This window comes from Silurus meridionalis, chromosome 4 (genome assembly GCF_014805685.1).
Source record: "Silurus meridionalis isolate SWU-2019-XX chromosome 4, ASM1480568v1, whole genome shotgun sequence".
NCBI classification, from domain to species: domain Eukaryota; kingdom Metazoa; phylum Chordata; class Actinopteri; order Siluriformes; family Siluridae; genus Silurus; species Silurus meridionalis.
This window is the reverse complement of record NC_060887.1, coordinates 22,284-37,298: the sequence shown is the minus strand read 5'-3', so window position 1 is coordinate 37,298 and position 15,015 is coordinate 22,284. Positions and strand designations below refer to the sequence as shown.

The window sequence follows — 15,015 nt, the reverse complement described above, 5'->3', positions numbered from 1 at the left end:
ACACCAAACAAAATCTTGAAATCCATGTCCTGAAATGCAAAATCAGCAGCTTTGAGAAAAGCTTTTGCTTAATGGAGGTACTTTCTTTTTTCATTTTTAAATGCAAACATCATTGAACTTTTAGTGAGAATTGTGACTAAATAAAACTGTAATTGTTTTGATCCTCAACAGGAAAAACTCTTCAAACAGGGAAATGAGTTGAACAAAGGTAACACTGAAATCTCTCTGAGTTTCTGTAGATGTTGATGTAGAAGGTATTTGCTTTGACTGTAATAAATTGTTTGTCATTACAGAGAAAGTGCTCCTCCACGCAGACTGAGAACAAGCAGGAAGCTGACAAAGGTATTTAGATGTGACATGTTATAAACTATTTTCTAGAGGAGATACAGATTTATATAAACATGTGCTAAACCTATTTGTACATTTCCTCAAATGATCAGATGATCAGATAGAAAATTATATTCATTATGCAGAAATCAAACACGCAGCTTTGTTTTATTGTTTATTTTATTGTGCAGTTTTATTTAATATTCATACAGACCCAAAGCCCACAGCAAAGAGAACTGGATCAGACATGTCACCACCCAGGAAAGCTCAAAAGCCTCGACTTGATGCTGCTTCACCTGATCCTACAAACACAACACACACAACACAATCTCTCCTGTACAGTGCGTTAGAAACACTACAAAAGTCCTGTTCTGATACAGACAGGATTCATGCACTTACAGGAACAAGTGAACTTCCTGTTCTGAGAGATGAAGAGAAACACGTCATTTCTGAGTTTTGTGTAAACGAGGTCAGTTCAGTGCATGCGATTTAAACACTTTATTCTTTAGCTGTGGATTTGAGTTTCTCATATTTCAAAGTCGATCCATAATTCACTGGTCCTGATGTTCTTAAATTGAACAGTAGATATGATTGATCGAATATTGAATCTAGATTTTGGTTTATTGTTGTACATATCGAATGATCGTTTCTTCCGTCTCATTTAGTGCTTAGTAGAGACGTTTCTGTCGGTGATTTTGAAGAAGATCAAGGCAGAGAGAGGGTTTATGGGACATGATCTCCTGCAGTCTCTCTGTAGGGTTTATGTAGGCGTGTGTCAACAGAGAGGAGACTCTCACAAAGCACATGGTCTCGCCTACAGACTCCTTAAAGAAGGTGAGATTATACTGATATTTCATTATTTATCTACTAAAAATGGACACTGATACAGAGATGACAATTGTGTCTTGTATCTGGTGATGTACAGTGGATGTAAAAAGTCCACACACCCTTATGAAATTGCAGGGTATAAAAATATAAAGATGTAAACGTAAATGTCAGATTTATTACATCCTTAATTTGATCTAACACTAAACAATAAATAAAAAATTTAAAAAATTCATAGGTTTTTTTTGTTCACAATGGGTTCTGGGCTCTGGCTGGAACATTCCAGAACTTTAATTATCCTTTCCTGAAGCCATGTCTTTGGTAAATTTAATGTGTGGGGCATTGATCCTCAGCATTTTCCTCAGCTTTTATTTAGCGTTTTGACCAGCAGCCCCAAAGCATTATGTCACCGCCACCATGCTTTACAGACATTATGGTGTTTTTCCACAGGGTTTTGGGTGACTGAATAAATATTTTGTCTCCATCTTGAATTTACAAAAACCTGCAATTTCATACGGGCGTGTTGACTTTATCTATCCAATGTATTTCTTTTTATACACTGTATTTACGTCCTGTTGTCTTGTTGCTTTGCAGAGTTTCTTGAAGCCCCCAAAGTGATTATGGTCATGATCACAGCATGGCCAAGTATTTTGTCCCATGAAAGTGTTTTATGCCGATCAATTCACGTAGTGAGCAACCTGAAAGCAAAGGGAAAGATATTTTACTTGCTCAGCAACTATCTGCACTGGGATGAGGTAAGTTGTTGATCTTTAGTGTTTCTCTCAGTGTCAATGTTTATTACTGTCAGGCCAGAACTGTTATTAAGCATCTTTTTTCAACTGGACTTTTCATGTATTTTACTGCTTTCTTAATCTCCCTTTAATTTCCAAGTATCAGTGTAATCTAGTGGGACAAATTCCTTGTACATTTATGTTGAACTATGCTGTCAGTTAAACAGTGTTTTATTGCACTGGGTATTAAATAATGATGTATTTTTTGCCAGGAGCCACCAAGAAACATCTACAATATGATCACCAGCACCCTGAAGTCTTTTCTGGAAGACAGCAGTCTGAGGTTCGTGAAGAACAGCTGGTATGGTTATGATCTCTGCCCTGCTACCTGGAACTACATCTTCAGCCTGGATCTTCTGTGTGCACAAATGGGCTGGACTTGGACCATTACCAATATTATACGGTACTGAATGCAAAACATCTTCAACATATTCTCAGCTTTTTAATATTCGAATCTGAATGATCAAAAATTAATCATTATTTTTCTATAAAATCAGCGCTGAGAGGATTTCAGCTGCAAAGTTATTATTTTTATATCTAATCTTTAATACAATAAGATCTCACAGGGAAAAATTGGGTAATTGTTGATATGGTGATGTTTCTGTGAGGAAATGTTTATTGTGCATTTATAAATGAAGTTTCCAGGATCAGTGTTCAGACAGTCAGAGAGAATTCTGTAACTTTAGCTGTAAGTATTTCACCATGAGAGGGTCTTTTTTCGGAAGGTCGGGGGTTCAAGCCCCAGGATCACAAAGTTCCACTCTTAGGCCCTTGAGCAGGACTCTTAACTTTCTGTTCTCCAGGGTGCTGTAGTCATGGCTGACCCAGTGCTCTGCCCCCGGCTTTCTCAGTGGTGTAAAGTACAATATAAAGCATCATTACCTTTAGGACCTAGTTCTTATTCCTGACTTTTTCCATTAAGGGTCAAAGTTCTAGTGGTTGTTTGAAATATTGTAAGTTCCCATTCTTGTATAAACTCATAATTGATCGTAAAACCACAATGGCTGCTCCATAACCACCACAAAGACTCTCAACATATCGATTTCTCCTCTATTTTATTTACTAGGAAGGATCTTTGGCTGATCCTGAACACTTGGCTGAGGCAAGCAAGAACAGAGCAAACACCGTTCCGAGACGTCTGTGTAGCAGCAGTTTTCAGGCTACTTGGTAAGTTTACTGTAAATCCTGTTTCAGAGCATCATCTCAGATAATTTCTGGATTTCTCAGCTTTTCACTCATGGTCTCTTTGTTCTTCTAAAACAGGGCGACTTGGTCAACTAGGACTTAAGGAGAACCTGCCAATGTCATTTCAAATTCTGGCAAAAAGCATAAATCAGTTTGTAACACAACAACTCTCAAAAGGTATTTCTGAAACATCAAATAAAGATGTTTTTATCGATCTTTATTTTTATTCTCTGATTTTTAGTTTTGTGCTTTAGCAGATACTAATTTTGTATTGGATGTTGTGTGCAGGTATGCCATGGGAAGTGCAGCTCTCAGTCATCTATGCCATTCATGATCTGGCACCCAGCAACCCTGAAGCAGCTCTGAAGACATTGGAATCATGGAGAAAAAACAGCACACAGCCCGTTCCCCCAGCCATCATCAAATGCATTACGCAAATCAGCTTCCTTTGTCGTCAGACCAAGTCACAAATATAATAATCGCGATTTATCTCTAAAACTTTACATTTAATAAATCAGATTTTTATTTATGTATAGATATTTGTAAATAAATAAAATGTTTATTTATTTGTGATCCATACAGCATTATCAGTTTATTATAGTTTACATCTATGTTTTAAAAGTCTGTATGCTATAGACTTCCTGACAGGACACTTTAGTTAGTTCGCATCTCCAAACCCACCCCAGTGAGCACTAAGCACAGTGAGCACTTACCTGCCATTGGGCACGCGCTGTCTGTCAAGCCAAACTTGGTGCAATTGGATGCTTCTGCAGAGGTCAGGTACGGATGTCCTTCCCATAGGTGGATCTTGAACACGAGATGGTGAAAGAGAACCTGGATTCTGTACCAGTCTTTGACATCGACAGCTTCGAGGATCTGTTTAAGCAACCTGAAGAGATGGAAAATGATTCACAAAAAGAGGAAGATGGTAAAATTCGAACAGAGAATAATCTCTCAGCACTCTGTCTCATTGAGACCTGGATTAAACCAGGTGATTATATGGGTCTAAACGAGTCGACACCATTAGGATATGTTTATAAGCATGAGCCCCGTCAGACTGTGGGGGGGTGGGGGGGGGGGTGGTGGGGGTTGTAGCAACCATTTATAGTGCCTCTCTTAATGTTAGTCAGAGATTAGGATTCAGCTTTAAATCATTTGAAGTGCTCGTTCTTAAATTTGAACTTTCAGACATACATATAAAACTCGCTCTGGTCAGCATGTACAGACCCCCAGGGCCCTCCGCTGATTTTCTTCAAGAGTTTGCTTGTTTTCTTTCAGACCTCTTGATCAATTTTGATAAAAGTGCTGCTTGTAGGAGATTTTAATATTCATGTAGATGATGTAAACGATGCTCTAGGATTATCATTTGTCGACTTATTAAACTCTTTTGGGGTTAAACAAAAAGTCACCAGGCCAACTCATCGTTTTAACCACACGCTAGACTTAATAATATCCCGCAGAGAAGACGTCACTGATATAGATATTTTACCTCAGAGTGATGACATTACAGACCATTACCTCATACTGTACACACTACCGGTAGAGCAAATTAGCCGTGTTTCACCACGTTATTGACTTAGTGATCGGAACAATAGTCCTACCAAGGACAGATTCATAAATAACCTGCCTGATTTATCTCAATTTCTCACTAAACCCATAACTGCTAATGATCTTGATGAAATAACTAACAACATAGACCTTATCCTCACTAGCACATTAGACACTGTTGCCCCCATCCGGTTAAAAAAGGTTAGAGAACAAGCACCTGCACCTTGGTATAATAGTCATACACATGCCCTCAAGAGAACAGCCCGTAATCTGGAGAGAAATGGAGGAAAACTAAATTGGAGGTATTTAGAATTGTGTATAAACACAGTATGCTCAGCTACAGACAGACGCTAAAAGCTGCTAGAGCTGAACACCTGAGCAAACTCATAGAAAACAAAAAACAATCCCAGGTTCCTTTTCAGTACAGTAGCTAAATTAACTACAAATCAGGGCTCTGAAAATGTGTTCCATCACAGTTTAGTAGTGAGGACTTTATGAATTTCTTCACTGAAAAATTGATAACATTAGAAAAACAATTGTGGCGGTCCAACCTCTGACAGCATCTCCTGACACAATCTCACCTACAACTCCACATCTACACTGTTTTACATGTACAGGACAGGAAGAGCTGTATAATGTTATTACCAAAGCTAAATCAACAACATGTCAGTTAGATCCCATTCCTACTGATCTATTGAAGGAAGTGTTGCATTGTGAGTTTGTGGATTGTAGAGGACAGAGTAGTATGGAGACGAATGATCCCTAATGGTAGCAGAAAGAAGAAGAAGAAGTAGTAGTTATGTGTAGTAATGTTAGTTATATTGTTATTACTGACACATTCAGGGGTGTTGCCATCATTTCAAAATTTAGAGGAACAGAAGTGTCAAATGTTATTATAAAAAAATGGTATAAATGACAGGGTTTATTTTCTCTTACTCCTTTTAGACTGGGCCTTGAAAACGTGAACACAGGAATTTACATTGTTAAATGTAAATGTCCCCCAAATCCCCCAGATATTCTACACCAGATCAAATGACCCCTGACCCACACAATAATGCAGTGCTGCACACTAAGTTACCCTTCATCTGATAAAACTTAAACTCACTCATCTATGCAGAATTGTTGTAATTCAGCCACATTGGAGGGTTTTTGAGCATGAACCTTCTTTTGAAGGTCATGTCACAGCATCTCAATAGGATTCAGGTCAGGACTTTGACTAGGCCATTTCAAAGTCTTCATTTTGTTTTTCTTCTGCCATTCAGAGGTGGACTTGCTGGTGTGTTTTGGATCATTGTTCTGCTGCAGAACCCAAGCTCACTTCAGCTCGAGGTCAGGAACAGATTCTCCTTCAGGATTTTTTGTTAACAGCTGAATTCATGGTTTCATTTACCACAGCAAGTCTTCCAGGTCCTGAAGCAGCAAAACAGCCCCAGACCATCACACTACCACCACCATATTTCACTGTTGGTATGATGCTCTTTTTCTAAAATGCGGTGTTACTTTTACACCAGACATAATTGGACATTTCTTAAAAGTTAAACTTTTGTCTCATCAGTCAACAGAGTATTTTTCCAAAAGTCTTGGGAATCAAGATGTTTTCTGGCAAAACTGAGATGAGCCTTTATGTTCTTTTTGCTTAGCAGCGGTTTTCGTCTTAGAACTTTGCCATGTGGACCATTTTTGCCAGGTCTCTTTCTCATGGTGGAGTCATGAACACTGACCTTAACTGAGGCAAGTGAGGCTGCAGTTCTTTGGATGTTGTTGTGGGGACTTTTGTGACCTCGTCGATGAGTCGTCGCTGTGCTCTTGGGGGTAATTTTGGTCAGCCGCCACTCCTGGAAGGTTCTCCACTGTTTCATGTTTTTGCCATGTGTGAATAATTTCTCTCACTGTGGTTGGCTGGAGCCCCAAAGCTTTAGAAATGGCTTTATAACCTTTTCCAGACTGATAGATCTCCATTACTTTTGGTTGACTTCACTTTGTCAGGCAGGTCCTATTTAAGAGATTTCTTGATTGTGAACAGGTGTGGCAGTAATCAGGCCTGTGTGTGGTGAGAGAAATTGAACTCAGGTGTGATAAACCACAGTTTTAACAGGGGCAAAGACTTTTCACACAGGGCCATGTAGTTTTGGATTTTGTTTCCCCTCAATAATAAAAACCTTCATTTAAAATCTGCATGTCGTGTTCACTTGTGTATCTTTTACTAATATTTAAATTAGTTTGATGATCTGAAACATTAAAGTGTGACAAACATGCAAATAAACATACACAGTGGTGTGAAAAAGTGTTTGCCCCCTTCCTTATTTCATACTACTACAAAAGTATGTACTTGATATACAATGCTATTTTTTTCTTTCTTTGTCTTCCAACAGCCATTTAGTTGAATCTTCTGAGGAGAAGTGGGTTCCACACACCAGCCATCAACCAGAAAAGAGGTTCAAGCAGTCTCCAAACTCAGCACCTGTTTCAGCTCTATCAGTAAGAGTGAGAGACAGAAAATCCCAGTCTTCACTGGTTGTATCCCCAACACACCTGAAGAGAGGTGAAATAATAATTTTACACCCCAGCCAGTCTGTAGACCATCTGTCATGGCACTTGTCCAGCACTGTTTAGATATCTCCTAAAAAAAAATAACATCTGAGCATGTGGGAAAATTCAGTCCACAAACCCTCAAACCATCACCAACAAGCTTCTGAAAAAGCTCCTCGAGGCCTCATCACTGGCTGAGAGAAGAGGATGTGCTGTTTGTAGAATGGAAGGATAAAGGAAGGTCCAGATGTGCTCCATCATTCACAGAGGCACTGAAGGAAGCATTGTGCTACTTTTATTTTCATTACTTTCTTCTTCTACTGTTTTCTAATGTTCAAATACCAGTCTTATGCTTATTGTGTGAATGTTATTATTCCCAGTACATTTGGTTATCAGGCTGCTTTTCCTCAAACAGACGGAGGGAGAAAAGGACTACACACAGTCTCAGAATAATGTTTATAGGAATCTCCTTTTTATTGTATTTTCTTCTAAATATAAACTCATTACACATGTGACTTTTAACCCGTCACTATTCTGGATTTTATTTAGTTCAGTAAACTTAAGTTCATTTAAAGGAGAATTCAGTGCTGTTTAGTTCAGTAAAGTCTTCATTTAATCCAAAACTATTCGATTCATTAAATTCAATTATCCTCAAATTAATATTTTTACATTCAATAAAAACAAATCATCCAGTTTTCATTGATGTTTATTTAGTGAATAATGCATTTAATAAACAATTGGTTTCACTCAGAATGACGTTTTATATTTTAATAAGTAGTAAAAATGTGTTTTTTATAAAACTCATCTGAAGCATAAAGATAAAAATGCACCAGTTGGTTAAAAGAAAACATTTAAAAGTAAAACATTTATTCCAGCTCATAAATCCTATAAAACATGCAGCATTAAACATGAACTTCCAGCAGATGAACATCTCATAATACTGTCTGGAAGTGAGAAATGTACAGGTTGTTTTTACTCCATACACATGAACTTACTTTGATCAGAAACACAATCATACTCCAAATCAATTAATCAATAAAGTCAATAAAAGAATCCCAAACTGCTGTGTGTCTTGTCCTCGCTATTAATGACGTCATTAGAGCTCCACTACTTCTAATTACCTGCTGTGACAGTGAGCTCTAATACACATCACACTGCCACCTACTGGTCATTTATGATTCTGCAACATTCATAGAGTCACTCCGGTCAACTTCCGGTTCTCAACTCGGATTCACTCGCTTTATACACAGTTTACAGCCGTTTTTATCTTATTTATGACTGTAATATCGCTCTTCTCTCAGGAACAACAGAAAAGCTGTGAAGACATGATATTTTATCCGCTCTTTACCTCTGTAATGTGCGCATGCGCATAGTGTCAGGTAAAAAGAGACCGGGTTACGTCACAGACGGAGGGCGGGGCATCTGCCTGTGACGTCACAGTAAGGCAACGTCTATAATTGGGAATGCGTCTCTGTTTCTCTCATTTCCAAGGTTTTGCTTGTGAGTAAAGAGGCATAAACATGGAGCTCTTCAGAAGGTTAAGAGAATTTTTTCAAAGCAGAAGAACAAAGAAAACTAAGCAGATTGCTGAAATGAAGGAGAAGCTGGAACACATGGAGAAAGTAGAGAAAGACTTGGATGCATTTTCTCTTCTAATGATAGAGAAGATAACAGAAGAGAAAGAAGAGAAAGCCATTCTGCTACAGACGGTGCAAAAGCTGGAGGCTACTTTGGCTTCTGAGCGAAAGCAGCAGGAACAGGACATAACTGAGAGAAGCCAGAGCTGGGCAAGAGAACAAAAACAACTGGAGGAACGTGTTGCTCAGCTTGAGTTTATTTTGGAGCAGACCACCATGGAGCTCCAGTCTTCCCTGAAAATCCATAAGGAACTGGAGAAAACTGTAGACTGTGAGAGAGAGAGCTGGACAAGAGAACAAAAGAAAGTGGAGGAACATGTTGCTCAGCTTGAGGTCACTTTAGAACAGACCACCATGGAGCTCCAGGATACTCAGAATCACTGTGAGAAAATAAAAAATAGTGCAGAGCAGGAGAGAGATCATTTGATCAGAGAGAAAGAGCGACTGGAGGAACGTGTTGCTCAGTTTGAGCCCACGTTGGATTTTGAGGAAAAACAAGAGGACGAAAGAGAGAAAACTAAACTTGACATAGAGGAGAGGAACAACTTACAGCTTCAGACCAACAGGGGGCTCCAGGATACCCAGAATCTCTGTGAGGAAGAAAAGAAGACTTCAGAGAATAAAACAGATCATTATATGAGAGTCCGAGAGCGATGGGAGGAAATTGTTGCTCAGCTGAGACAAGAAAACATTCAAAAGAAAAGGAGAAATAGAAAAAAAAGGAGACGACAAGAGAAACAGAGAGTCTGAACATGTCTTTTTCCTCTTTCTGTATCTCTTTTGGCTATTTATGATAGTTTTACACTTATAGTCAATAGTATAAAGCTGAGTGTAAAGCTATTGTATCTTGTAGATCGTCTCGTCTTTTAATCATTTTTTATTTCTGTCTTGTCAAATCTTTTTTTAATCTTTTTTTAAATCTTGATTTTAATCTTTTTCTACAAAGAGTCACAATAAACACTATTAACAACCATGATTTTTGTCTTCCTTACAAACGCTGTATGACCTCCTCGTGGATTTTTCCACTTAGTTTATATCGCTCTTGTGGGGCAGGGGGCTGTGGCTCGGGGTCATAATGCTGAGGGGGAGGGAGGTCAGGAGGAGAGGAAACTGGTCCTCAGTGCCACATTGTGCAAAACACCACACACCCTGATAATCTTACACACTTTTTCCGGTGGTATAGAAGTCTTCCACCTGAGACATCCAGAGCTCCACATCTGCATTTCAGGAGGAGAGAAGTGTCTGAGGGGTGAAGCCTCTGTCACCTGTCATATTATAGACTACATCAGGACAATGTTTACAATTTCTACATATTGTTAAAGTCACCAAGAAGCCAGTCATCACGTCCTGCAGCTGCCTGTAGTCTGTTCCCTACACTGCTATGTGTCAGGATAAAGGAATCATGTGCTGAAGCAGGTCAGTGTGCCACAGTGAAGGAAAACCTGATGTATCGACTACCCACCTTAATAATAACATCCAAAATGACAGGCATTATGACACTCAGGGGCAGATACCAGACCTATAGCAGACCCTGTCTGCCATTTCCCACTAGAAACAACCTGTTGTCATTAACCCCAGAGTGGTGAGGACCTGTATTTGGACGGGGATGGCATGGTTCTGGTGTGTTTCCTCTGTACTACTGGACCCAATTCAGCACATAGATCCAGGAGCACAGCTGTAGGAATCTAAATCAGATTATTAGCCAGTCATCATCCAGACCAAGAAATCATCATGGTCCCTGGAGATTTTCTCTTCTTAATCTTCCATTGGCACCACAGCATTAATGATTTATTCCAGCTCATTATGGAAAGATAAAATAAACTGATATTTGGTCCTGTGCCATGAACATAAAAGCAATAATAGCTACAGAAAAGCTCCTGCTTCCCTCTGTAGCGGTATTTAAATCCCATTTAAAATGCTTTCAGTGATTCTACATTCTGTTTATATGAAGTGTTTCACAGTTTGCATGTTAATTGGCTGTATGGTGCATTTAAGAGCATTTTAGGTGAATTTATGAACCACATCTGGCTGGAAAAGACACGTGTCCAAATACTTTTGACCACACAGTGTGTATCAGCTGAAAAGCAGCAGCTTTGGATCAGTCGCTTCCACTGGGATTCAACTCTGAAAAATCACTTTTGATTTTTATTATATGAAATATTTAATATTCTTTATTTGATATTATTTAAATTATTAATACAGTGGAACCCGGTTATGTCGATGTCCTAGGGGTCGCCAAAAGCATCGAGGTAACCGATGATTGAGATAAACGAAAATCAAAATGGCGGCAATATATTAACGTGCTTGAAATTTCTTTATGTACATGATGTGCGTTAATAAATGAGAATGTGCATGCACGTGTTTTGAAGGTTTTTACACAACAGCGTTGCCGCGATTTGTTTGATGAAGGCATGTTATAAAAATACATACAGTACATGTTTATCTGTCAGGAATCCACCTGCCACGCCCCTTCGGCCCCTTCAGCGTGTCAGGTGTTTTCTCGCCGCTTTCTCTGAAGCTCCGGCTTCATTCGCGCACATATGGTGCTCGTTTATCATCATCACCAGCTCCTATTTAAACTTCCACACTGTCACCGTCCGTTATTGTTGGTATATGTTGGTTCACAGCGGTCGTTGTTATCGCTCATGTGTATCCCGGTACGTGCCTTCCCACCGGCACTCTCTCAACGGCTGCTCTTTTCTTCCCAAAGCTGCGCCCTACTAACACTACGAACACTAGCACTATCTAACAGCAGAGATTCACCAGTATACAATACAACACCTGTAGCAGCTGTAAGACTTGATTTTTCCGCCACTTCATGACTTCTTCTGCGGCTGCACCGAGATAACCGACATTAAATGGCAAATTTTTCCCCTTGTGCTCGAGATATTAGGGTTCGCGACATAAAAAGTCGACATAACAGATAAAAATGCTTAGAAAAAGCACTTATATATATATAAACAGCAGAAACAGAAAGCTGAACCTCTACAAACCCAAAGAGTCGCAGAAAATCTCTGAGGAAACAAAGATTCTTAGGTGAGGAAGAGAAATGAGGATGGAAACCCGAGAGTGACTGGAGGAAGCTGTACAGCTGTTCAGCAATATGACTTCAGCACTAGAGAAAGAAAACCAGAGAAAGAAAAGAGGAGATCAAGCTGGACATGTCCTACATATAATAAAGTACAAACATATCAGTGATTATTGTAACGGATATTTTTTCTTCCTTAAAAATAAATAAATATCTTAAATATAGTGTGTGTTTTGTTTCTATTATAAAATTATTATTGTACATCATTTAAATTTAACTAAGAATTAAAATCCACATGATAAAATGTTGGGAAAACGGGACAAAAGTAAATGATAATAAAATAAAGGTTTTGTTTAAACCCAATTTTACATGAACAGAAGTTAAAGTAATAAAATAAACAGTTATTGAACAGTATTCACAGCATCAGTTTAAATATTAAATCACAATAACACAGAGATTAAATCAGTTTACAATACATGAGTTCTTCATGGGTTCATCTGATCACACAATACTATAAAGTTTAGTTCCAATGCAGCCTCATAACATCATAGTTCAAGTATAACTTTTGACAACTGCAGTTAGTAGAAAAACATCAGAAAGAACTATTTAATAGATTCATTTTAATAATTCAGTCCATTCAGTTTGGTCAATTCTGTTCAAAATGATTCGGTTTGGTGATTTTGACTCCTTAGATTCAGTTCAAGTGACTCGGTTCAAGAGAGTTCAGTTCAATCACTTCTAAAACAATGGGGTTCAGGAGAGTCGCTTTACCGTTTCAGCTCGACCGAGTCTGAATCCATAGATAGTTCCTGAAATGTCCTTTCAGCAGTCTCTCAAAAAACACAAAATTACATTCATTTTAATCAGCTTCATTTAACTTCTGTTTCATTTAATTATATCACAAACATTTAGCTTAAAATTAAACATGAACCCCTGTATGTTAAACAGTAAACAGTTTAAGTTTTAGACAGTTTAATATTATCAAGAAAAATATCTTGCTTTGTAAAAGATCATCACATATAACTAGACAACAAAACACCACTAGAGGGCAGTGTGAGACTGACATCTGACAACCAACTGCAGTTATTATTATTATTATTATTATTATTATTATTATTATTATTATTATTATTATTATTATTATCATCATCATTATTATAGTTTTGGGGTTTATGAATGTTCCTTGCTTTGACGAGGATGTGTTGATTGTATAACACTCAAATAACATTGTTTAATCAAACCAATTATTGGAAATGTAATAATTTTATCTCTTTGGGTTTCATAAATATGTAAATCTGCATATAATAATAATAAAATTAATCATTCTAAAATAATAAATGTTTAAATGAAGACCTTTAGGTACTAAAGCACCTCAGTGCAATAAAGTATTACATTCTAAAGTCCAGCAAACACGACATGGGAGTCAATTCCTTGTAGCATTTTCTTGAACTTGGTTTGCAGGAGAAAATCTGGTTTTGTTGAAATAACAGGTTAACAGATGATAACTGGATAAATAACTAATGAATAAACTCAGCCTGGCTTCCACTATTTCCTATAACTTCATGGTGTGACTGATCAACTTTATTCCCTGTAGTTCTCCTTTTCTCCTTCCTTAGTGTCCAACTTCTCTTACAGCTTTAACGGTCACCACATCTCCTTTACTCGCAGGAGGTCCTGGATTCGACCCCAGTGGAGCCATGCCCTTGAGCCTTTTGGAATTCCTATTGTCCATTTCTGTTACAAGCACAATGCAGAAACACCAAAAGTTGTTTATTTATTTCAGGATTGAGTAACAATTTGTGACAAATACGTAAACCTCATTCATGTTTGCTAGCTGCATGGTTCCACTGGGGGTCGCAGAAGAACCTTCTGTGTGTAAAGCAGATGTGATGACCACTACCCTATGGATCCACACAATCACCTGCACCTGCATATGTTTCCAGACTGCAACTTTTCAGCTTTGGGAGACTTGTTCCCAATGTACCCTCAGCTTTCTGATCTCGGTTGACAGGATTTCAAGTTAATTTTAAATTCTAGAGTACATGATTTATTCATTAATATGAAGAAGATTAATCCTCATCATTGATCCTCATAGAGTGTCTAAGAGGAGCTACTCTAAAAAGCTGTAAAATCAGTTTTAGCCAACGACCCTGCTTCAGTGAAGAAAGACCTAAGAGACATGGTGCAGTCATAAAACCTGGAGCTTAACACGATCAAAACAGTGGAGATGATTGTGGATTTTAGGAGAAACCCCCTGCTCTCCCCCCACTCACCATAATGAACAGCACTATGGCAGCAGTGGAGTCATTCAGGTTCCTGGGCACCACCATCTCTCAGGGCATGTAGTGGGTTCTATTGCTAAACATTAACACCTGAGAACAATCGGATATCAGTTGCGCTGGCGCAACTCCGGATCAGTCGCGTTTCCACTGGGATTCAACTCTAAAAGACCACTTTTGATTTTTATTATATGACATATTTTATATTATATATTTGATTATTTGTTTGGACTTTTCTTTCCTCAGCATCGCTTGGATTTTCCTCTTGTAGCTCCGAGAGACATCGTGTTCCAGGTGGAGGATGAAGACCCTCTGCTGGGATAAAGCGATAATTTTATCTGTGAGAAGTGTAAGCTAGTTTGCTCTTTGACGGAGAAGATCTTAGCATTAGAGGAGCGCATCCAGAGTCTAGAGAGAAGTAGTGAGTGTGAGAGCAGTCCAAGTTCTGCAGGGGAAAGTCTGGATGCCCTAGGTGAAGGTACTATTCCCCCGACTCCGGCATTAGAGCCCTCGCAGCGGGGCGAATGGGTGACGACTCGGCATACTCGCAAAGCCAAAGCTAACGCTAAGGCTCGCCCACGGAGCACCATTCCTCTCCGCTTCGCGTGTCCAACAGGTTTGCTCTCCTCAGTGAAGCACCCGCTGAGAAACCTGAAAGAGCTCTGGTTTTAGGAGACTCCATTCTGAGGCACGTGAAACTAGCTAGACCTTTAGGGGCACCAGCAGCACAGGTTATGTGTATACCGGGAGCCAGGGCGCGGACATAGCAGGTCAGCTTAGATTCTTAGGAAAGCACAGGTTCTCTAAGATAGTTTTTCACACAGGAGCTAATGATATACGCCGACAGTCAGAGGTTACTAAGAGTA

The 15,015-nt window shown here is 38.8% G+C and overlaps 1 protein-coding gene and 1 long non-coding RNA gene across 2 annotated transcripts; both read left to right on the top strand.

Moving 5' to 3' along the window:
- On the top strand, positions 1-761 carry LOC124385240. The gene is made up of 4 exons (XR_006925713.1): positions 1-77; positions 172-208; positions 294-342; positions 540-761. It is a non-coding gene; the product is annotated as an uncharacterized LOC124385240 (long non-coding RNA).
- Positions 762-996: 235 nt separating this feature from the next.
- Positions 997-3,604, top strand: LOC124384470 (little elongation complex subunit 1-like). Its single transcript, XM_046847357.1, has 6 exons — positions 997-1,161; positions 1,747-1,907; positions 2,156-2,346; positions 3,010-3,110; positions 3,207-3,305; positions 3,417-3,604. The coding sequence occupies exons 1-6, from the start codon at positions 1,053-1,055 to the stop codon at positions 3,602-3,604; spliced, it is 849 nt and encodes a 282-aa protein (XP_046703313.1). The 5' UTR covers positions 997-1,052.
- The last annotated feature ends 11,411 nt before the right edge of the window (positions 3,605-15,015 follow it).